Source organism: Coturnix japonica, chromosome 4 (assembly GCF_001577835.2).
Source record: "Coturnix japonica isolate 7356 chromosome 4, Coturnix japonica 2.1, whole genome shotgun sequence".
In the NCBI taxonomy this organism is placed as follows: Eukaryota; Metazoa; Chordata; class Aves; order Galliformes; family Phasianidae; genus Coturnix; species Coturnix japonica.
This window is the reverse complement of record NC_029519.1, coordinates 66,552,870-66,577,610: the sequence shown is the minus strand read 5'-3', so window position 1 is coordinate 66,577,610 and position 24,741 is coordinate 66,552,870. Positions and strand designations below refer to the sequence as shown.

The 24,741-nt window shown below is 39.9% G+C and overlaps 1 protein-coding gene across 1 annotated transcript; it reads right to left on the bottom strand.

Moving 5' to 3' along the window:
• Positions 1-1,890: 1,890 nt before the first annotated feature.
• On the bottom strand, positions 1,891-24,371 carry SEPSECS (Sep (O-phosphoserine) tRNA:Sec (selenocysteine) tRNA synthase). Its single transcript, XM_015862674.2, has 11 exons — positions 24,145-24,371; positions 23,316-23,470; positions 21,945-22,063; positions 21,702-21,860; positions 20,462-20,615; positions 16,765-16,867; positions 14,548-14,677; positions 14,299-14,390; positions 7,584-7,677; positions 6,814-6,904; positions 1,891-4,721 (listed from the first exon to the last, which is right to left on the bottom strand). The coding sequence occupies exons 1-11, from the start codon at positions 24,256-24,258 to the stop codon at positions 4,463-4,465; spliced, it is 1,470 nt and encodes a 489-aa protein (XP_015718160.1). The 5' UTR covers positions 24,259-24,371; the 3' UTR covers positions 1,891-4,462.
• Between the last annotated feature and the right edge of the window lie 370 nt (positions 24,372-24,741).

The following is a 24,741-nucleotide window of genomic DNA, read 5'->3' as shown; positions in this document are numbered from 1 at the left end:
GATAAATCTATTACTGGTGATTTGATATGACAGATGCTTGATGAGTAACTCTGACAGAGCAAATGCCTTTTTGACTAGAATTTTCAAATAACATTATTAAACCACTAAAATGTCATTATGTTTGAGGGGTAAAAAACGTAATACATGAAAAACTCTAATTGCAGAGCATACACAGCACCATTTTTCAAGCGCTGGTTTCAAAATTAAAGCCGTTTGAACAAAGGTTCTCTCTAAGGAAAGTCACTTTGTAACCAATTCAAGCCTTCAAATAGCCATTGTTTAAAGAAATTGTCAGTTACATCGATTATTTTTCCTTCGGATTCCAAACCCTGCCAAGGCAGGTGGGTTAAAACGCTGCATTTTAAAAAATGAGGCAATCTAATTACCCTGTATAAAAAGTGAAAACAGCAACTCGATTTCTAAAGCATCGTGAACAAAAGGCTGCGGCCCATCTCTCACTCACATACGGATTCGTGTAATGATTCTTCAATTAGTATTATTATCTATACAGCAGCTGAAGACTGAGAACTGCTGATACACTGCAGATGAGAACATTTGGTAGTCTCTGGGCTCCAGCCCTTCTTAAAAAATGATGATCGCACAATATAGATCGCTGGGTTTATATGTGTATTAAGCTGCAATGCCAGCATTTACATTTGCAACATTATCGCTTTGCTTTCTTAGGCTCAAGAGAACTTGCTGCATCTGGTAGCTTTTATTTGCTTCGTATCTGAGGCAATCGTTACAAATGAAGCGTGAATAGACAACATTATTGCTCAAATAGTCCTTAGTTTTGTTCGTTATCTCACATACTACAAAAGTAAACTAAGAGCGGGTCTGTGAGAAGGGTCATTCGGTGTCAGTTTGCTTGCACTACATTATCCCAGTGCTATTTTTATAAGGCAAGTCCATCTGCTCCTTCATTTATTTCACCTATGTAGATCCAGACAACAAAAGATGTAACATCAGAGAGAAAGAAAAGCATCACACAGAACAATTACAGGCACCTCAGGGGGCACAAGTCACCTCAGTGACTCAAACTGCAGCAGTGTGAGGGGTTCATGCCTGCGCACACACCTTGCCCTGCTACCAAAGGTTATGATCTTCAGGAGCAGGTATCTGCATCTGTGTTTTCTGCAGAAGCACAGCAGGAAACATGCTTGCTTCACAAGCAGTTTTTCATACCCTCAGTGCTCACTTTAACACACCTCAGTTTCAGCAGCTGTTCCAACACTGTGGCAGTTGCCAAGCAGATGAATGGCTTTGCTGCCCCTGCTACAGGGCAGTAACATCTGGCAGAGCAACAAACCAGTAGCAAGGATAGGAACCTCCTACATCTCTGGACCTTAAACTCTCCTGGAAAATCTCATGCACTTGCTTCTTGTTTCACCGCTGATAGCGACACGCTGTGACCTACAATGCGAGAGACAGGTAACTTCACAAATAGCAGCTGAGATGCAGCCTCAGTAACTGGGCATCTGTTCATGATGTTTTACTAAAGATCCCTGCTATGTAACTCCAAGTGTTGTCTAAAGCCCATGCTGATTTCCTAAATGCCTCAACAGTACTGTGGATGCTGGAGATTACATTGCTCTGGCAGGTCTCTGAGGTACATAGAAGCCTTCAGTGTCACATGCACATACAGAGGCCAGGGAAAAGGATGCACAATGAATTTTTTGAGCCAATAACTTCTTACTTCATTGTGCAACCTCAGAAAGACCTTCACAGAAAGCAAATGTCTCTAATACATTTGTTTTATTCTCCATATTTTGACAAAGCTATGCTCAAGCTATTGCCATCTTTCAGCAGTGCTACTGTTTGTGCCCGAGATCTGCCACAGACACAAAATCTTCCTGTATCTATTATATAAAGAAAATGAAGACTCAATAATTGTGCGTTCCAATATTATTTTATTACCTTATTACAGACATTGGTGAATAGAGAATAAGTGGCTTGTATTCTTCCTTGAAAAAATACTGAGTTTATCTACTGAATCTCCTGTTTCAAGTATGCCATAAATAACCACTTCTTCTCCATTTATTTAAACTGTAATGACATTATATTATGCTTCTGTCTCTAAAAACTCAGTATGCATTGCAACTTAACAAGCTTAAAAGAACAAAGCAAGGAAATAAAACTGTGAACTGGCACAATAACATACCAAAGTAACATAACACTAATATTCAGCTCGAGATCATACCTCACAATGGGCACAATTCTCAAAGTACTTTAAACTGTGTGGTTTCAGATGGCATCAATTAGAGCCTTAGTGACACAAATCTAAACAAAAACTGTAACCCAAAGTCTCATCTTAAAATGTTTTCCACTTAGAAAACACGAGGTTTAAAAGCACAACATCAAAATGAAACGCTTTAATTCCTTCCCTGGATACTTGCTCAGAGAGACATGTTGAAATTTTATGTTTGATTTCAAATGGAAAACATTTTGAAGACAGGAGAAACACTATCTGAGAAAGCAGTTCAATCTAGAGTAGAAGAGAGTGAATTATTTGCAGCAGACAATTTATTACAAGAACATAAAAGGCAGAGGTCTTTTCCTCTCTGAAAAGGCAATTGCTGCTTTCTTGTTTTCCATCTGAGGATACTGCTTATCAAATCCTTATTGCAGCTACTACCACGCACCTCCCTAACCTCACATAACAATAGCTCTCATATTTGTAGTCTGTAACTAATCAATTAAATCACTAACTTATGCTCATTCAAGCACAAGGCAACAATATCCCAAAACAGAAAAAAAGGTATCGCTAAGGCCCTGTGGTTTCCACTGGCTGCTCCAATATGCAGAGGGCAGGGTGAGCTGCACGGCTCTGTCTCCTAAGGCTGAATGAGAGCTTCAGTGACTGGAAAAACTGTGGTATAGCATTATCTCGGAACAAAAGAAAGCAAAATTTACATCTAGTTGTGGCCACAAGGACTCAGTGGTCAAGTTGCATTACCTTTCTCTTAAGACATCTTAATACAGCAAGTAACAACCGTGACTCCTGAGAGCCCTCCCTTCCACAAGCTTTAATGGATCTGAAGTTTAACTGCAGCTACAGCAATCAGGAGCAGCAGTTCAATTTAGGCTAAAGATACAATGAACTTCAATAAGTGAGACCACCTCGATGGCGATCAGCATACCATTAATTTCCACATACTAACATCACCTCTTGTATCAGTTCATCTTTACTGAGGAGGAATTTCCAGAGGGCTCTGAGGATTCAAGTCTCAGATCCCACGAACCAAAGTAACTACAACATTTCCTGATATTTTGAATTCATTACCTGAGGTGTCCCAAGGATTACCACATTACGAACAACGCAAAATGCCTTTGAATGCTAAGCTCACTTTGAACAGTAAATGACATTAAAATGTACATACAGTGTGTTAATTGCATTTAAGAATAATTAACAAAATTTTTTTGTAACCTACAGGGCCTGTCATTCCAGTGATATGGAACCTCTGTTTCAGGAACAGACTGAATCTATTGTTTCAATGATGAATTCAAGTCAGTAACTGCACACAGACACAGACAATAGTGCCAACGGCAGGAGACTGTTCAGAAGTTTAAAACCATAATGGATTAAAAATGCCAAAACACCCTCTGGTCTCACTGGATCTTGAATCTGTTGCAGTCATCCCACAAAGCATTCCACCTTTTGATCCACCTTTTGAGTGGATCTCTGACCGGACTGCTCAATTCATGAGCAACTACTAAAGAAGAGATGAAATGTATAAAGAGGACAACTCCACTCCACTCCACAGCCTCCCATTTCCATCACTGTACTCCCTCAAAATTCCTTTGGGTTGCTGAACTGTGTAAATGTTTCCAAGAGCTGAGTACTGACATGATATGAGGTATTCTAAGTTCTTTGCCACTGAGGGCTGCTTTGTTCTAGGCAGCTCATGAGAGGTAAGAGCACCTAAAAAGACCACTATTCCAACTCCATGATTTCTTCATCCAGTTTCAACACTGTATTTATTAGGGGTTATCCCCAACCTTTCTATATAAATCTTTGGAAATAAAAGAAAAATGGAAAGTAAGCTGAGTAAAAGCAAGACATTTAGAGAGCAGTACAACAGTTCTTGTTGGTCACACACCGAGACCTAAAAAGAAATTCAAACATTGCTACAGAAGACCTTGTTAATCAACATGTGCTTAAATATCCTGTGACTTGAAGAACACCAGCCCCAGCAGTCACCCACAGACTGACAGGTCATTCTATGAATGTAGAGCTTTACTTTGGCATGTTAAGTAAGTTTACGTGGTGCAAAATTCTTGTCTGACTTTCAGAGAATAGGAGAAAAATCACCTATTTCCTTCAAACCTAAATTTCAGCCCAAAATTTTTTGGTGGTGGTTTTTTTTTTCAGCTCAGGATCAAATTTTCTGCCCTTCAGATTCACAGTGTAGCCCAATACAAACCTGACATACTTCAAACAAAAGTGCATCTTCCTGTGTTACTAGGTCTGTATCTTCTGGTCTTCAAGTTGTTCTGCGCCTCTGTTAGAAGTACATATTTCATTCCCACTTTTTTCTTTCCCTTTTCTGGAAGCCTTCAAACACTTGTCCAGTCTTTTTAGGAAGATGTCTACGTCTTGCTTTTTAATTCCAATAGCTGATGCAGCATTGAGGTAAGCACAGGGGTAGTCATTTGTATGTGACATAAAGCCTTTAAAAGTGTAGTTATTCACTGTTTGCACAGACCCACGGGGAACAACCCTGAAATAAACAGAATTGTGTTTCAATTATGAAATGCCTTAAATATGTTTATGTGCTATGCTACAATTAGTATATTTACACAAATTCCTACGCAGTGTAATGTCTGCTACACAAATTCCTGTAGGTGGGCTTGGAATGGGTATTCTCCAAGTTAGTGCTTAAACACTGCAATGACTGACAGTAGTTAGCAGATCCTCGGTTAAGTAAAGTCTTTGGGCACAGGTGAATATTCATTCCTCTCTTCAGTTAAGTTTTCATCTTCATTGCTGGCATTTATGAGCTCCTCAGCATGAGATGAAAGACATCTGCAGCCAACTTTTCTATTCCATAACAAGACCTAACTATCAGACCCGCTGTCTCTCCTCAGACAGCCTCGTGACCCCAAGCTCTCTGCAGTCACCATGCTGGGAGCGGGCTTAGGGCAGACATCTGCTTGGCATCATGTTCTGCAGCCCAAAGCTTCTGGGTTCAAGTGCTTCACAGGGCTCAGCCATCCAAGTAGCTGGAACTACAGCTGCACCACTGTGTATCATCCTTTAATGACATCACATAATTTCCCAAACCAGGTCCCTAATCTTTACCACTTTCTGCTCTCCTCTTTCAGTCTACTTCCTCAAATCAGGATCCCAGTTTCCTCACATGCATACCTTGGTACTACAGCTCCCCCTTCCCTTATCCTGTGATGACAACCTTATATTTATTCCCTTCTCAAATGGATACTTTCAGCACTGCTTTTACCTCTTCCTCATACTAAGAACCACTACCCACAAAACCCTATTTCTCAGCACTTTTGGTGCACATTCATTCCTTGATAAACCACAACCTTAATCCATCTCTTTCCTCAGTAAAGGAACAACTCACCTTATGGCTACACTTAGAGCTTACACAAGCAATTAACACCAATCAACTGATAAGAATTTGTTATTCCTGCAGAGACAACGCCTGCAGTTCATATGAGAAACTGCATTCAGACAAATACCACTATAGCTGTCATATCCCTTCTGTACCCAAGTGCTCAAACCTCAGGTTATGGCAAAGCCTGTGTGTGAGCAATGCAAGGAGCTGCTACTGCTACCACTGCTGTGCAACTCAAGGCTAATGCTTAAAATCTGTTGAGATGCCACGTCAAACTGTATATGTACTGCAAAAAGAATTGCTTGCATAAAGAAGGAAAAATCTGAAACCTCTGAATCAGACAAAAAGCTGGAGAGCCTTAACTTCTCAATTATGGAATCTCAGGCAATGATGACTGAAACTGCAGGACATGCCAAGGTTGGGAAAGGTGAATTAAAAAGACCATTTAACTACAGAACATACAGATTTACTGCCATTTCTCTGTGCAGGAAGTGGAATAATCCAAGCTAATGAAGCATATCTTCTGATGTGGAAACAATCAGCACTGATACAGAAAATCACATTAAGTCTATGGCACAAGCCAGCACGGAAGCAGTAATATTCATATTAAGGAATTCTGCCAAAACAAATTTTAAATCATTCTCTTCTTCTAAAAGGTTTGAGCCAAAATCATTAAAAACGATTTGGTTTATGTTTCCACGTACCAGTATCACTAAGAATAAATTCAGCTCAGACTGGCTCAAGGTGTAGAATTGTAGAATTCAAGTTGTAGAATTTTTCTAGTTCCAGAAAGTGGGATTTTCTTCCATATGACAGAAAGCTAAGCAGAGTATTAAAAGCTTATTCCCCTGACACCCAGCACAACCATATTTGTGCTGCAATAAACAAAAGAAAGATCTTCCCTAAGCAGCTTACAACATAACTGTAAGATCAGACAACAGCTGGAAACTAAATGAAACCAAGGGGTTCTAGAAAATAATGACACTAAGTTAAATGGGGATAGATTATCTATTTAGTATAGCAAAGCTAAAAGAGAAGGCCTCATTGATAACTCAGGCAGGTAGGCACATTATTGGTAGACAATATTGAGGAAGAAAGGTATAATAATTTTGGACTTGTAATTGCCAGACTAAAGTCTGCAATCATGAGACAATTGCTATAAAGTAAATAGTGCATTATGTATTTTATGAAATCCTAATAAAACTCCCCAGAATTTTCAATTTCATAGCATCCTCACCTTGCTCCTGAAACTTGTCTTGTAAAAAGCATAGATCCAAGCTGGGTAACAGCAGCATCATTATTTTCATCCAGATTCTTCAGTGACATGGCTGAAGTAACAAAAGGTCAGATTAAAACTACTGTGAAGCTTCTTCCTCCTCCCCTCCCCCTTCCAAAAAAAAAGAGGGAAAAAAAATAAATCACGGGGGACATAAGGTGTCTTCCAACAATAAAAATCTGTCCAAGGATTTGTGCTCAGATACAAAAGAAAAACAGACATAAATGCTACATTTCATCATTTCTAGCTTTCCATAAGCTGGGGTGCTTTACTTCTTTGGTTGGGCTGCAGGAAAGGCACAGATCCTGCACAAGGGCGTAACATTACTTTAGTGTTCAGCAGAATTTTTGGTCAGGACAAATATCCTGAGTAGGAATTCCATAATCTCTTTTACAGCAATATAAGACGATGCGTAAAGTAATTATACACTAATTTATTTTAAAACCTATTTATTTATAAGGTAACCTGCTAACATCTTCTGCCTGCCTTGGCTACAATAATTGATTATGTTGTACAGGAGCAATTTTGTCAGAAGGGCCTGAGTCACAACCCTACTACTCTGCCTTTATAGCAGGTTATCTTACTGGGTTCAATGGTTTCATCTTGGCTTTATAATAATATAATGGAGTGCAGTGTGCAATGCCTAATGTATAGCAAATGTATATTTAAGTGCATTATGAATGCATAGCTTGTTAGAATTTCTTTTTAAAGATTTAAAACCCCACCATTACCTAAGGATATGGGATTATGTGGTGTATCCAACAGTCTCTCATTGTGGATATCTGCCAGTTTCTTCAACTCACTTGAAAGGTACGAAAACATTTCCTGGGAAAAAAAAAAAAAAGAAAGGACACAATATTTTTGTTTTTGGCTATCAAACAGAGAAAATACCATCTACTTCACAAAACTTTTAAGTCTCTATTACATCCTTTATAAGTGCATCAAATAAGTTGGACTGATACTTCTCTGAAATCCATCTATAAAGGAACAGCTCCATTTCCTTCACCTTGTTCTTCCCGTCAGGACAGTGAAGAGCTCTCTATCTGATCTAATATACGTGCTTTGGTAGGTCAGCCATTCTCTCTGTGGAACTGAAACCTAGATGAGTAAAATCTTGAAGAGATTACTGCTCTGCAGCAGGTCCTTCCCCATGTTTGTATCCTGTTGAAGGATTTGACCTTTCCCCACTCCTGCAAGAGCTTCCCCTCACTCCAGTCCCACGAACCAGAGAATGAACCAACACAGATGGCCACGATATGGCAAATTGCTTCCTGTATCATTTTCTATTAATAAGCTTCAGACTAAAACAATCACTTTTTGTTACCACTTATTATACAATCGCAGCTACCAGTGGTTCATAGACCTCTCTTTCTGTACAAGAGAGGCAATGTTTTTTTTAAGGAGAAGGCTATGAGTACACGTGACTGTATTTTGTTTCATACAACATATATTCTCCTGCCAGTCCTCTTCCTATCACCCACCTCTCCTGTGCAAGCCTCCTAAAGAAATGGAGGTATCTGAATTCTGATACCACTTAGCACCACTCTCCCTATTGGATTCCCCGGATGCTTTTCTGTCCTTTTTAATGCTTAGTTTCTCATAAATACTAGCAAAAAGATGCAGGCACTGGGAATTCTTTTTTTAAAGAATACTAAACAGCAGCTTTTTCCTTTTTCTGGTCAAAAAGATTGTGCTGCTCATCTACTTCAATGTGACTGCCTGTTCAGCATCCTCATCAATTTCTGGACCTGACAAGTGATTTTTCATTCCTTAAATAGAGTCGTCTCTCCTGTTTGCAGACCAGTATCCTGTTCTGACCCGCACACTCTGACAGGTACAAATTATAGCTTGTGATCAGAATTATGCTCTTAAACAGAGCCTCCCACAGGTCTTATGAAACCAAATGAGTTTTGTAGCAGCTAAGTTAGAAGAATGTTACAGCTTTTTAAAGGCACTGCAGTGAGCCCAGCCTCATTTTATGAGCAAACAAATGACCACCGCTCCTGACCCGTGCTTCCTAATATCATGGGATGAATTCTGCCGGAAAGAAAAAGTAGGATGCTGCTGTACAAACAAATTAGGCTGTAGATTCCTTATCAACAAGAGCATTCAGCTGCTGTAACACTTAGAACAACAATAAAAATACAGGAGGCATCTATGGTTCTTTATCAGAACTCAAAATGTGTGGAGAATCATTTGTATTTTGCAGAGGCGTTCTGAAATGAAATGATTTAGTGGTTTCAATCCATCAGTTTATTTACAGTTCACTTGTAGAAGCTGAAAAACATTTACTCGAATATTCAAACACATGTCTCTTCCTCCTAGTCCATCACTGAGTACAAACACATTACTCATGTGTTATTTGCTTTCAACAATGAGCATCATTAGTATGTTTAGCCATTAGACCGGTACTTTTTGTAATCCAATTCATAAATTAATCTGTGCTCCCTCTGCTGGCTATTTACTTTTACAGCTGAAGCAAAGTATTACAGAACTATACACTAACTCTGCCTGCTGTGGAGGTGTTATCCATGAAACCAGTTCTGAGAAAAACTTATCTTGGAACAGGAAGAAATCCCCAAGTAATTCATTTCTGTACATTATATCTAAGGAACTTTATATTATGTATTTATTACCTAAGGACTCCAAGTTGTTACAACCAGTTACCCACTGCACAAAAATATGAGATAAAATTAATGCCTGGGTTACTAGATCAGCCTTCACAAACACAGCAATTTGGCAGAACAGGAAAGAACAGAAAGATGGGGAAAAAAAGAATCCAAATGTACATTTTTATGTGTTTGCAAACAAATTCAAAAACTTGTTTTTATGAGCTTCTGCATTTTGCATCTTTCCACTGGAAGCCCTGGTGTTATTTGATAGATTGTTATAAAATAGATTAATGGTCTTTCAAAAGAAAAAAAAAAAAAGGAATATGAAATATTGTTGTGAGGTCAAATCTATAACCAACCCCTGTTACAAAACATTTCTGTTATGTGGACAATTTATAAGCACCCTAAGCAATTATATACAAATAAGATCTTAGAGAATTGAATTTCTGTGACAGCCCACGAAGCTTTCTCGTTTGGAGCTAACTATTATGCTGAAGTTGCATTGAACAACCCGAGCACTACATGTCAATTATGTTTCATTATTTAATTCTCCCTCTCCCCTTAAAAACCTACCGAACAACAAAACTTCACAGCCGCTTTGTGCTCCACACACACTGACAACTCTTATATGCTGTACCTGAGTCTGATTAAGATACTTTGCTGCTGCTGCAGTAGTTGTTCATGATGGAGCTGTCACAGCTTCTCTTCTGCTTTATGTAGAACACAGAGCTGCTGCATCTGATGTGTAACCTGATCAGACACTGGGCACACTGTACCATGCACACAAAAAAAGGCTGCACTGCTGAGTACGGAACCCCATTATCAGAAGGTTTACTTCCTGAAATGCAGACAAACAGCATCAGAGAAACTGCAGGTGTACGTCTGGAATGCTTACATAGACCACATAGACTCACATCCAGATTCTCTTGCACTGCAACACTAAGAATTTTGTCTCACTGCACCCTTTTTACCCTCTCATATCAGAGCATGCAACCTCATACTCCATGAATGCCATCCCGTCAGAAAACATAATTCCACATATGCATTCCTCTCTCTCATATAATCTCTTTCCTATATTAAAAAGTACCCCCGTGCAGCAGTAAAATGGGACAGATGCAGCAGGGGACACAGAAGAGAAACTGTCACTGTGCCAGTTCAAATAGTCAACTCAGAAGAAGGTTATAATCTGCTCACAAGGAGCTGAATCAGCATTGGCATTCACCCAGCAGAAAGCTGTGTCCTCTGCATCCCCTACAGCCTCTGCACCCACTGGAACTCACTCAGCTTCCCTGACAGAGCTGCCCAAACATCACACAGCCACCCAGGCCTGAGGCAGCAGGGCTTGCCCATGATTTCTGTCAGGGTCTGGGACAGCTGTGGGGGGTGCCCAGAGAGAACTGCTCAGCATTGGGACAGAGCTCTGAGGGAGGTGGGCAGGCTGAGGAGATTCCTCCCACCCTGAGTTGAGGGACTGTGTCATAGAATCATAGAATGATGAAATAGGTTGGAAAGGGCCTTAGAGATCATCCAGTCCAACCCTCTGCCATAGACAGGAACACCATCCTGGCTGACTCTGAACTCATTCAGGATTTTCTGCTCCAGTCAAGTGCACAAAAGACTATGGGGCCCAGCAGGATCCATCCCAGGGTATTGAAAGAACTTGCAGATATTATCCCGAGACCTCTCAATTATTTTTCAACGGTTTTGAGAATTTGGAGAAACTGGACACTGACAAATATTGTTCCAATTTTCAAGAAGGGCAAGAAAGACGACCCTGGTAATTATGGACCTGTCAGTCTCACTCCAGTGCCTGGTAAAATTATGGAGAAAATGATGGTGGGAGTTATGGAAAAACAGCTGAAGGACAATTCTGTCATTGGTTGCAGCCAACACAAGTTTGTGAGGCGAAGGTCCTGTTTAATTTAAGCTCATTTGTGACACAGTTATCCGTTTAGTTGACCAAGGGAAGCCAGTTGATGTAATCCTTGAGGATTTCAGCAGAAATTTCTATACTATCTTTCATAGCATTCTTCTGGACAAATGTACAGCATGCAGCTAGACAAGTACACGGTATGATGAGTGAACAACAGACTAATGGGTTGAACTCAAAGGTTTATAGTAGACGGGGTTATCAAAGGCTGGAGGCCAATTACTAGTGGGGTACCTCAGAGCTTTATCTAGGGGCCAGTTCAGTGCTTTTTTTATAAATGACCTGGGTGCAAGACTCTAATGCACACTTCAGTTCACAGACAATACTAAATTAGGTGGAGATGGTAATGTCCCCAAGGGCAGAAAGGGCTTCTGAGAGATCTTGACTGACTAGAGGGCTGGGCAATCACCAACCATACTAAATTTATCAACAACAAGTGCTCAAATCTGCAGCTGGGATGGGGTAATTCTGGATATATGTACTGTCAGGGAAACAAGAGGAAGGTCTGGAAGTTCTGGTTGACTGCAAACTGAATATGAGTCAACTGTCATGGAGTACATCAGTCCCAGCACTGACAGCTGGGCAAGGGAAGGGATTGTCCCACTCTGCTCTGTGCTGGTGCAGCCTCACTTCAAGCACCAAGTGCAGGTTTGCACTCCATAACATAACAAAGATGTAAAACTATTAAAGAAGGTCCAAAGGAGGGAAACAAAGATGGTGAAGGGTCCAAAGGGCAAGATGTATGAAGAGCAGCTGAGATAATGCAGTTTGATCAGCCTAAAGGAGACTGACAGGAGGTCTCATGGCATCCTACAGCTTCCTCATGATGGGAATGGATGGGCAGGTGCTCATCTCTTCTCTGTGGTGCCAGTGACTCTGAGGCTCTAAGAGAACAGCATACAGCTGGGTCAGGGGAGGGCCAAGTTGGATGTTAGGAACAGGCTACTTATCAGAGGGTGGTAGGCACCCAACAGGCTCTTCATGGCAATGGTGACAGCTACTAGAATTCAAGGAACGTTTGGAAAACACACTCAAACACAGGGCTTGAATCTGAGGCAGTCCTGTGCAGAGCCTGGAGCTGGACCTGATAATCCTTGTGGGTCTCTTCTAACTCATTTTAGTCATTTTATGACTAGTTCTTGCCCTTGGTTGCGTGAGATTAATCTCTTCTCAGTAATATTCTAGACTTTCTGGCCTGAGCTCAAGTAACCTGAAATAACATTAGTGAGTAAGTATAAAAAGAGAAAGAAATACTGGAAGTTTTTTATAGCTGACTTTGTGTGAGTAGGTGTAACTGAACCGATATAGAAAGGAGTATTCTGTGTCAACCTATAAATAGCTCCTGCTGAGAGCCTAATAGCTCTGCCTCTGCCTTCACAGAGCACAGGCAATAAACTATCATAATTACATATTCACAATTCAGGAACAAACACATTTAAGCAAAAAAAAAGTTTCTATTTCTACAGCAAATCCAATAAAAGAAACATATTTATGCCATATATAAGGCTATGTTTATAGAGTATACTCGCACTTAAAAATAAAACAGACCTCAAATTGTAAAAATGTAATGCTTTATTCACTGTAGAATTCTACTACCAAGAAAATGATACGATTTAAAGTATTATACAGCTATTCATCAAGACAATTTACTTACAAATAACTTATTAATCATAATGTGGCAATATTTACACTGCTTGTTACATATCTGCAAAATCAGTTTTGTAGAAAACGTGATAAATTCACTTAAAGTTCTTCTGGAGATGAGAGGAAGAGGGGAAAAATACATACATTTGCTTTAAATGAAGACACAAACCCACATTTAGTGATAGCAAAATGGGTCAGAACGAAACATTAGAAACTACATTCCACTATTGGTAACAGTGTGACTGCTTTCGGCGTTTCACAAGCCCTGATTTCACATAGCTTGCACAGACCACACCATAGCCTTTGAAAGTCAACCCTGCTGTTCTTCTCATATTCTAGCCACTCCTATGGGATCTCAATTCCAGTACAGAATCTCTGTATGTCAATACAAGGAACTGGAAACAAGCCATGGCATACAGCACTACTATCCTGCTCAGATATCAGAAACAGCAGCAAGCCACCAGCAGGAGACAACTGAAACATATTTTCTAAATAAAATAATGCATGTAGCAAATCACGCATGATTTAAAACTATTAACTTACAGTACTTAATCCACAACATTTCCTTACCTAAGACATTCTACAAAAAGGACTCTCACTGTTAATGCTTACAGATAGCAAAAGCAAGCCCTTTAGTATGTCCAGAACTGAAGATGACTCAAGATGTAGAGGTTCCAATTTTAGAACACTTGAATATTTTGAAAACTCAATAATATCCAACACAAAATATACATGGCGGAGGCAGAGAAGAAACCTAGCTCTGTACTAGATGGTTGCTTAAATGACAATCTTTTAATGTTTTTGTGGCTGAGTACTTCTATTATCAGAGTTGTGATTTTCTTGAGAATATGGTACACAGCATTTAACACTATCATGGTACAAAAGCATAATATGGCCAAATGAAGATGAGCAAAGACCCCTGGGATGAGCATTGTGATCATCACTACATGGCAGAGCACTTCTCAGATTGTATTGGACAAAATTCTACTGCATTAGTCATATCCTTGAACAATAAATACAAATACTGTATGAGGTAGTTAAGACTGACGTAAAAAAATGCATCAAGGAAGTCAAACTTACACATGAACATCATTTGGTCAAGCAGTAATTTTATCATATTGCCTTTCCAGATTAAGAGCTGTAAACTCCAAAGAAATGTAACGGCTTTCAAGACAAAAATAGGATTTACTGCACGAAGCAGTTTTGCAACAAGGCTTTAAAAGCTGAATCCAAGAAAATGCTGCTTCCCAAACAGCTTACCTTTCTCTCTTTCAGTAACTGTTTGTAGCCGCTGGCACCTAGAGACAGAAGCGTAATGAGGACATCTAAAGAAGGAGATGCAGAAGCTCTTCCTGAAAAAGCAAAGCAAAACTAAACAAAATAAAAACGTACGGGTTAAGTTTAAAAAACAAGAATGACAAAAACAAAAAAACTTATGTGAAAGGAAATTGATAATTGAGTTTTCTACAGTTATTTTGTATGGAGGAAATCAATCCATGAACTACTTACCTGGATACATTTTGCTGATCTCCTGAATAAAGGACTCATTGAAGCCAGCAATGATAGCACCACCTACTGGAACCATAAAATTTTTGTCCAAGCTCTGAACAAAAGCATCTATTCTGCCCACTCGAGAACCCTTTATCAAAAGGAATAAAAGAATCCATAGCACGTATTAATGAAAAACATGGGATAGCATCGTAATAACAACCCAGCAATAAAACAAATGTAATTCCTAAAACTCTCTCAGATATTTTATTTGTGATGAAGAATTTTAAAGCACAACACTGCCTCTGTTTTGCATTGCTTACCACTTTTTGCTGCCTGCTAATACGCTACCTTAAGCTATCTTAATTTGCTATGATTTAAAATGCTGTCTTTAGTTCCTGCACATCTCCAAAAAGAGTAGCTCATTTGCAGCAACTATCAAATAAAGTCCTCTGGAATTTAATGGGAATTGTACAGTTAACAACATTTAACACTGCACAATTCAAAACGTGCCACAGGTTCTGGCAGTGAAAGGCTACAGCTTAACACCTCATCAGAAAACAAAAATATCTTTTTTGACATGTACATGTAATCTGCATCAAAACAAATGGACCGTGACAGCGCTCCCTCACATAATGCTGCCTGCAAAATTAAGATCCAGACAACTTCCTCAAAGACTTTCCCTCCTCCTGGAGAACAAAATGCCCCCAACGTTTGGCCAGTGAGATCTTCTTAAAGGAAAAAAAAAGAACAAAAACAGTAGAGTCTGCTGTGCAACTTCAGCTTTAGTAATACAGCATCAATGAACTGTGCAATTAAGAAGCATGCATCATAACAGAAGCTGGAAGTATATTAATGATCAAACATATTAAAGAATTTCCAAGTACTTACACATTATACATACGTAAGTACTTTGTATTAAAACCAAGAAACAAGCATAGCTAACATGGGATAAAAAGAGTGAAAAGGGCAGATGAAACTAAGACAGTTGTTATTTCTGTGTTTTAATACATGAGTGCATGGGGACAGGTATACATTTGATTTCATTAGTGACTGCTTCCACAAGGACAGTACATTTTCTGTCAGAGGAAATAAATCCTTGTAAATAAACAGCAGCTCAAATGTATACATTCCCATAACTGAAAAAGAGAAAGGAAAACCCAAACCACACACCAAGAAGCCAGGGAAAAAACACAGAAACAAAACCACAAACAGTTCTATGTGTGGCTTTGCAGTCTGAGAAAATCATCATTAGATATGACACCATATGCAGCAAAACTCAGCAATCCCACAGTCTCCTTTATGTTAGAATTTCACTACAATTAAGCAGGTTCAATGCAGTAAACATGTACCATCACAAATCAAACACATACAGTGTTCTATTTCACGCACCATTTCAACATCTGTCACATCCCTTCAGTCTCTCAAGATAAATTTAGAAATGCTAACAAGATCCAGCTGGTCTTTGCTCACATAATAACAATGTCTTCTTAACCAGAAAAAAAATTATCGACACATGTATAATAGTTCAGGATTCCCTGGATCCTGTTAAAATACATGGGCAACAGGGAGAACAGAGGAATATCAAAGAAACATTGCATTCATTTGCAATGAGCAAAAATGCAGGCGTATGCTTTGTGGTTGATCTTAGGTACTAAACAATTTGCTTTGCAGAAAAGGCAATAAGAAATTGAACTTGTTTTGAAGACCACATTGAATTCAACAGTTTTCCCAGGTGTTCTCTGTGCCAACAATATGGACAAGTGACAACAAAGTGCTGCTGAACCACGTCGTGCCTTCAGGACTGCGCCAGTCAAACATTTGGTTTTGAGAATTTAAAAACTGAAAGAAATTTGAACAACAGTAACTCGTTCTGCTGAAGCTTTAATCCCTATTCAAGTACAACCAATGATTTAACAACTGTAGGTTAATGATTTTATGAAGTATTTTAAGAAAGATTAGTAGGGATATCTTTCCATTGTAACAGACACCTGAACATAAATGAAGCCTCAACAAATCTGGTTACACAAAAAGCCAATAACAGAAACAACAAACATTTTAAGTATTATTTCCTTCTACTCCGTACTCTCAGCAAATAGTCCAGCTATAGGATATGTGTGGGATTTATCTCCAAGCTGCGACACATGATAAAACTTGCTAGCATTGTCTATGATTAGAGGTCTTCTCATGCTTGTTAAGAATATATAGATAGATAGATTTGAAATGCACAGTTCCTACCTGCTGGATAAGATGCATACATTTTGAAGATTGAACTCCATATGCATTGTTGACAATATGGGGAATGTCATAATTAGCACAAATTATAGCCAATTCCTCCAGCCTACGAGCATAAAATTGTAATTTAGAGAAATACTAATCACTGTAATCCATGTTATCAATCAGACCATTAAAAGACTGAAAGGTCTACAGGAAGGTCAGAAAGAGAAAATAAATGTTCTTGTTTACTGCCTCGTGGCAGCAATAACCACCTTCAGCATCAAAGGTTAAGAAGAAAATCCTATTAACTTTTATAAGTATTACAAATGGTTGAACTAGGCTGAGATTTTTCATGCTTCACTGGAAGTTTTGTCTGGAACCCAGAACCCAGATCTCAAATCATCAGCTCTGATATTTTGTTACTTTAGTGATAATTAACAGAATTGCAGCTATTTATGCATTTTCCTTTTATTTAACATTCAACCTGAAAGCAGCTCAATCGAAGTTTCAAGGTGTGTTTGAGGAACTGGGAGCTGTATAACAGAGGAAGCCTTTAAATTCCTGGAATTACAGTGAGGCCAGCTTGGATCATTTCTCAGTGAAACCAGGATTTAACTGAATGCAAAGGTCATTTCCATTCAGGGACTAAAGCTTTTTAAGCACACATCTAGTTAGTAACCTTTTCAAAGCACTCCCATCACACCCTTATTTTTTCAATACCTTGATTTCTAACAAGCTTTTAGAACCTTTTAAGAATCTTTTATAAAGAAAATCTATTTCAAAAATAATGTAATACTTAATAATTTGAAGTGATTATAAAGATTATTTTTAAAACAAGCATCAGAAAAATCCAAGCCTTCAATGCATTTTCCCCCTGTCTATTTTTGTGCAGCCTCTCACTGTAATTTACCGACATCCATATAAAATGTGACAAGAGTAGGAAAACATTTCCCGGGAGGTGACATTCTTTTGTATTCTATTTCTATTATATTGCCTTGTGCTCTTTTGTAATGCAAAACTCAGCTACAAACCTCAGATTGAATTTTCTGAACCTCAGTCCCTAGGAAAACAACAACATCACAGCGCTATTCCTAGAGAAATTACAAGTATGTAAAGCACCAGTTTGGCTAGGTAACACTCACAGTATAATGTATGCATTCATCTTTGACAGTCAAGATATTCAGCAGGAACTGCGTGTCCAGTAATTTTTTCCCATTTACCAACATTCTGAATCCTGAGTTAACAAGAAACATTACACCAGGCAAAGTTTTTGCCTTCTGATTTGCTGGTGTTGCTCACTGAGAGTCATCCCTCACCTTTCAAACAAGACTCAAAATAATTTCCACTCTTACAGGTTGTTTTTTATCCAAGTGCAGGTAGAGAAATTTGCCAATCTAGAAACAGAGGGTTCACTGCTCTGTGTGATCCATCATCTTTCTCACCCACTGAGTCCCAGTAAAGCAACACGCCAGCTGTCCTGAAAACAGAAAAGGCTCTTTTCCTACAAATATGTCATGAAAAGAAGGCTGAGAGGGGACTTGATCCAGGTTTATAAATACCTGAGGTGTGGGAGCCATAGTGGTGAGTCTGGTCTCTTTTCAGTAGTGCGTGGGGACAGGATTAGGGGTAATGGGATGAAAGTACAGCATAGGAAGTTCTGCGTGAATGTGCGGAAGAACTTCTTTACAGTGAGGGTGACAGAGCACTGGAACAGGCTGCCCAGGGAGGTGGTGGAGTCTCCTTCTCTGGAGATATTTAAGACCCGCCTGGACGCCTTCCTGTGTGACGTGGTATAGGGAGCCTGCTTTGGCAGGGGGGTTGGACTCAATGATCTCTAGAGGTCCCTTCCAACCCCTACAATTCTGTGATTCTGTGAATAATTAGATCCACGCTACAATACAGGATGAGAGTTCTACAGTTTGAAAAGGATATGTGACTCTGCATGGGAAGCAAACAATAAGGCTCACCACTTGTATGCCTCTAAAGCTTAAGTTAAACCATTAAGAGCAGCTAGTGATGTCAGAAAAATAAAGCATTAATGTAAGTTTGGTTACTACTCAAGTTCCCAGAAGTCACAAGTAGCGTGAGTGGCAAAATATATCTCTATGTCCTTTCTTTCTCTCCTGCCTGTAAAAGTTCATAAAAACAACAACTTTGGCCTTTCTCCTAATACTAATGAAGTGACAAAGTAGAGAATTCTATGAAGTTCATTAATTAACCAAAAAGTCACATTTTGCCTTCAGTTCTCCTTTCAATACAGTGCTTCTTGCAGCAACAGGTAGAAGTAAGAGAACTTACGTCTCTCTAATAAAGGGGATTTATATAGTAGTACATTATATCAATAAAGTCTCATAACACTTCAAAGGAACTACAGGTACACAGACATAAACTTCTTATCCTAATCATTCAACAATCCTAACCCACCTAAAATCTTAAAACATCACCATCACAACTAAATAAAGCCTTAACAATGTAAATTATTTAAAAGCAGACGTATAAAAATGGTATCCTCCAGAAATGCTTTATTCTCCCTCCTGTAGGAAGATGGATGTTATGGCCTTCAGTAGTTGACAGTATCCTTTAAATAGAAAACACGTTCAAATTCTCTTCTATCTGTGGTATATCACAACACAGTGCCACTACCTAATATTTCATCTCTTAGTTGCAGAGGACAAAACAATTGCATGTCAAAAAGAGAAGGCAGATAAGGAAAAGATTCATTTACCAAAGCTATAAAATAGACCATTCAATTTTGATAGCTTTGATTTAAGTTGGCCAATAAATTTGCAACTCAGCATTCATAGTATTCTGACAGAATTATTTGCTTTTAACTTCCCTCTAGCAACTGAGCTAAACCCACGATAAATACTGTTTTTCAAATATTTTAGAAGTAATTTATGTGTAGAAATAACGTCTGGAACATTCTGTTTCTCTTCTCCTAATTGCAGTGTTCATCTCTGCTTCAGCAAGTGCTTGAACTGACGCATTTGTAGCGGCTACAGAAGTTAGTTAGTTAGAAGCAAGAGAGTTTAAGTTTCTTTTAATGGTGATTTTACAGCTGGAAACTGTAAGTTGTAGCATCAAGCAATCAGGCTATAATTGTTCAAACCCAGACACATGAGGGTAGAGCAAATCTCACGTTATGCTCACAAAGCACTGCCCCACATGCTTTCAGGGGTTTACCTCTATCAGTATATCTTTATTAACACTAAGGACATCAGCATAACACAGGAAAGAGCAACTCAAGCAATGATTTTAAATGATGGCAATAGTTTGTGTTTTTTTAAAGCAGTGATATTAGCCTAGGAAAATTCCTCATTGGGTAGAGACAAGAGTAGAAAAGGTAAGATGAATATTAAAGTGTGGCACTAGCTGTGGAACTATACGTTCTGGACTTTGTTTTCTATGAAATTATTCTTCCACCACTTCCATGAAATCCCATGAGAAACCTCTGTCAAAGTGGCATTAATTTCACCCAAAGTGACCATTATTAACCACATTCATAAGAGAGAAAGAAAACCTTCTCTATTATTCTCATTTTCCTAATGCATTTTTTTGAAACCGAAGCATTATTTCACAACCTGTCATTACCCTTAAACACAGGGACTGAAGCATCTTTACTGGATGCACTTTGCTTATTGGCAGTAACTGACCATTCAAAACACGTAGGTTTTTTTCACTGACAACCAATAATGTACTTGTTATAAAGACTACTTACCTATCAGGTACCCTTGGAGCAAAGCAAGATGTTGTAGAATGCACACAAAGAATATTTTCAGCACCGAGAGTCCTGACTTTAGCCTCCACTGCTTCAATATCCGTCCGTAGCTCATCACCTTCTAATACATTCTCTATCACCACAGGCTCAAAACCTAACCAACAAAACCAAGATCCAAAGGTACATCAACAAATCTCCAACTCATTGTGGGCTTTTTTCATTTCTACCACAAACCCCCAAAATATACATTTTGTCTTTCAACAGATTATTTCAGACTCAGATTAATAATATAAACACATTAGCACAGAATCCCCTTTGCTTTAGATGTTTTATCCAATCAACATTTTATGCCAAAAAACAGAATCATAGTATGGCTTGGTTTGGAAGGGAACTCAAAGATCACCTAGTTCCAACACTCCTACTGCAGGCAGGGTTGCCAACCAATAAATCAAAGGGCACAAGGTCAAGTTGCCCAAGGCCCCATTTAGCCTGGCCTTGAAATGAAATGTTTCCTAGGAACCAGGACAAGAACCTGTGCCACCACTTGCCCAGATACAGTCATTTTCCAGCTCATGCACATACCCCTTACTTGCCATTTTGTTGATCCCGTGAGCCTGTCTGCAGGAGGGGACAGCTTTGGAGCAGGACTGGACTTCTACCCTTAGTTTACTTACAGTCTGGTAGACAAGGAATTTCATTTGAGAAGGAAATAAGGTTTGAACTAAGAAAGGCACCAAACTTATTTCCTGACTGAGCACTGACATACCAAGATTAAAAACAAACGGGGCAGCTAACACTTGCCACGTTCCAAAATAAAATACCATGGTAGTCAGACAGATTGTCGCCTTTTGATCCCAATTTCAAAGACACTTTTCATTTTTTTTGAATATATTTTAGAGAGGGATTTGAACCATGAACCCATGACATCATTCTCAGGAAAGCAAATTAGGCATCCAACTGAAAATGAATGCTAATTTACTTAGTCTTGTGCTCTTTAGTAAGAAAACACAATACTATATACATCTCCCTACTTCAGCATAGTCCCACATTCTATTAGGCAACAGGAAAACACGTCTGATTTTGTGTTAGAAATCAGGTGTGTAGAAATAAAGCACTTACAACTACACATTAAATCTTTTCTGGATATGATTCCAAGTATATGAATTCAGCATCACTCTGAAATATAGAGTTTTGTATATGTTAGAAAAGCACAGCCTGTAACCAGCCATCCCCCTATTACCTGCAGTTATCATCGATTTAAAGCATGATTTCTGGTCTATCCGTGGCCAAATAATGTATTTTGCCTTTGGTCTCTTGTGCCGCAATGTTAAAAAACATAGAGTTAGACTCATGCCAGTTGCCATAGGAACCACAAAGCAATTGGTCACTGTCCGGACACCTGCACGTGAAAAAGTCAGAAATTAACACAAAGAACACACGACATTTTGCCATAAGAGAGACAGACTTTCAGCTGCACACCTACCAGCCTGCTTTATAATATCCAGAACGACTGAATTAGTGAGCTTGTTCAAAAGGCTCGACCCTGCAGCTTTAGGCTGGACTGCAGAAATATCTCCTGATCTTCCAATTCCGTGGATCAACCTGAACAAAAAGGTTGAAAACACACATCAAGATTTGCCACGTCCCAAAGCAATTCTTGCTACTGGAAAGAATTTGGTAAACAATTGTGGAAAAAATTGTACCCAATGCACTCTCTCTCGTGAGCTCCATTGCAACCAACTACGTATATTAGGATGAAATTGTATTTTATTTTTGTTTTGAACACTAGACTAACAACATTCCATAAAGCAAATAAAGAACACTCAATACAGAAACAGCTTGAGCACCTGGCAGACTTACTTTTAAGTGCACCCCAGCAACGCCTTGATGCCTGTTGAACTAGTATTATAAATGCAGGTATGTCCAGACATGTAAATCCAAAGAAAACAAAAGCCAGTTGCCTACAGCAGAGCATAGTATAAAATACTGCTCCAGAACCACCTCCTGCTCCCTCTCCCACTCCCAAAGCTACTTGATGAAACATTTCAGCAATCAATGCATGGAGGAAATTCTCTAAACTTTTCCTCTTTCTTGCTGACTCGCAGGTAAAGGTGAGATGCCAGGTGACAGAGATACCTGAGACCAATAAATGACAGCCCAGGCTCACCCTGGCCAGAAGCTGGGCATGCCCTCTCCAGCAACACCAGCAATTCCTTGTGCACTCTACCCAGTGCAACTCTCTGGCTGAGACCAGACAGCAGAACAGGAACCAGAAAGCCCACACTGACGTGCTAGTGGTTTTCTTCATTAATTTTTCATTGTACTTAGGGCTCCTGAAAGCCATTAAGCCTAAGTAATTCACTTTCCATATGGTAAAGCTCACTAAAACTTTTGTCTCCAATATGCTTTTGTGCTACTGTTTCAAGGAGAAACATCCCAAGAACTTTCACTCAGTTTCATTCACCTCGGATTAAACAGCAAAGCTACTCAGCACAGAACACTGTGCAAAAAGTTTATCTTCATACTGACATTAATGCCGAGTCTCCAGTCACAGCTTCCAAAGTACCTGCCAAGCATAAGGGCTGTGAGCTATCAACAGCTCCTTCTGTCTTCATAATTCAGCTCACTTATAAAATAGATTTTATATAGACTGGGTTTTTACGTGCATATCAACTTTTCATGGTATAAACATAGTAATGAATATAAGAAATACAAATGGCTGTTCACTGGGGATGCTCAGTACTTTACAACTACAGTACTTGATAGTTTTAACTAATACGCTGATAAGAAGCTGTACAGCATCAAAAAAGCAACAATAAAAAAGACTAATTCAAATAGCCAATAGAACTTGTACCTATAGTGCCTTCGGGCAACAAGTCCTGATGCCACTCTGCCTTCCCTCTCTCCCACACCGCAGTTGCCCAGAAAGTTATTGCTGTCCATTATGGCAAGTTCATGAAGGAAGAGTTCAATGGTGCTTTCGTCCCATCCATCTTCAGGGCATTTTCCCTTAATAATAATAGAAACACAATTTATAACCTTGGAAATCAAGAACAACCTTGGAAATTAAGAACAACCATGGAAATTAAGAACAAACACATAACTTGTTTTAATGGTGTCATTCTCAGACGCTGAACAGCAGTTTCTATTTGGATTGCAGTGATTACTGTCACTGCATAACACTTATGTTATAGACTCAAGGTAGTCTATATATTAACAGTTATGTTACAGACTCAAGGTAGTCTATATATTAACAGTTATGTTATAGACTCAAGGTAGTCTATATATTAAGTTATGTTATAGACTCAAGGTAGTCTATACATTAACAGTTATGTTATAGACTTGCACTGCAAAAGAAGCTGAATAATGATTTTGCCATACATCCAATGCAGTTATATGCCAGGGAGCTGCATGCAGATTTGTTAGCAGCTGCAACAGATGCGCTCCGTGTGCTAAGAGCTGCGCTCACCGCCGCCTATTGCAAAGCAGATCCCCAATGTCAGCTGCCCAAAGCCCACACGGCACCGCTGTCGCAACTCAGTTGGTCAGAGGTCGCTTAACAGGTGACAACAAAAGGAACCCGATGGCAGCGTGGTACGGAAGGGCCGCTGTGTCCGCACCGAGCGGGGCAGCATCCAGCGCGCTTTGGGCCGCGGGGACTGAGGTGCGGGGGGCTCCGTTACCTGCTCCAGCAGCGCCCGCACGAGCAGCTCGTGCCCGCGGCGGCCCTGCGCCCCCTGCCGCACGTAGGCGGCGGTCACCAGCCGCTCGCTGGACCCGAAGTTCTCCTCGTTCATGGCGGACGGGCTCTGAACACGCTCCGGGCCGCTCCGTGCAGCTCGGGGCCGTGCGGGCGGTACCGCCGTCCGCTTCCCGCCGCGGCCGTGAGCGCTCGGGGCTGCGCTTGCGCCGCCCGCTGTCCCGCCTGCCCGACAGCACGGAGACTGCGCGGGCTCTGCCCGCTGCTGGGAGGGGGACGGTAGTACAGAGCCTAATGCTGAAGCTCGGGAACGCGGAGCCGCTCCGCTCCTTCCTTCGGAGCATCACCAGAGGGCGCTCAGGGAGAGCTGGAAGCGCGGCCTGATGTGGCAGATCGCTGCTCTGTGCCGTGTTTGGGGGCAGAGTGTGGGGGAAAATGGGACTAAAGGGTGAAATGCATCACAAGGTTGTAAGGCTGAGGGGAATGGGCTTGTTTAGATTGGAGAAGGCTCTGGGGAAACCTCGTTGTGGCCTTCCAGTACTTGAAAAGAACACATAAACGGGGGTGAACTGTTGTTTAG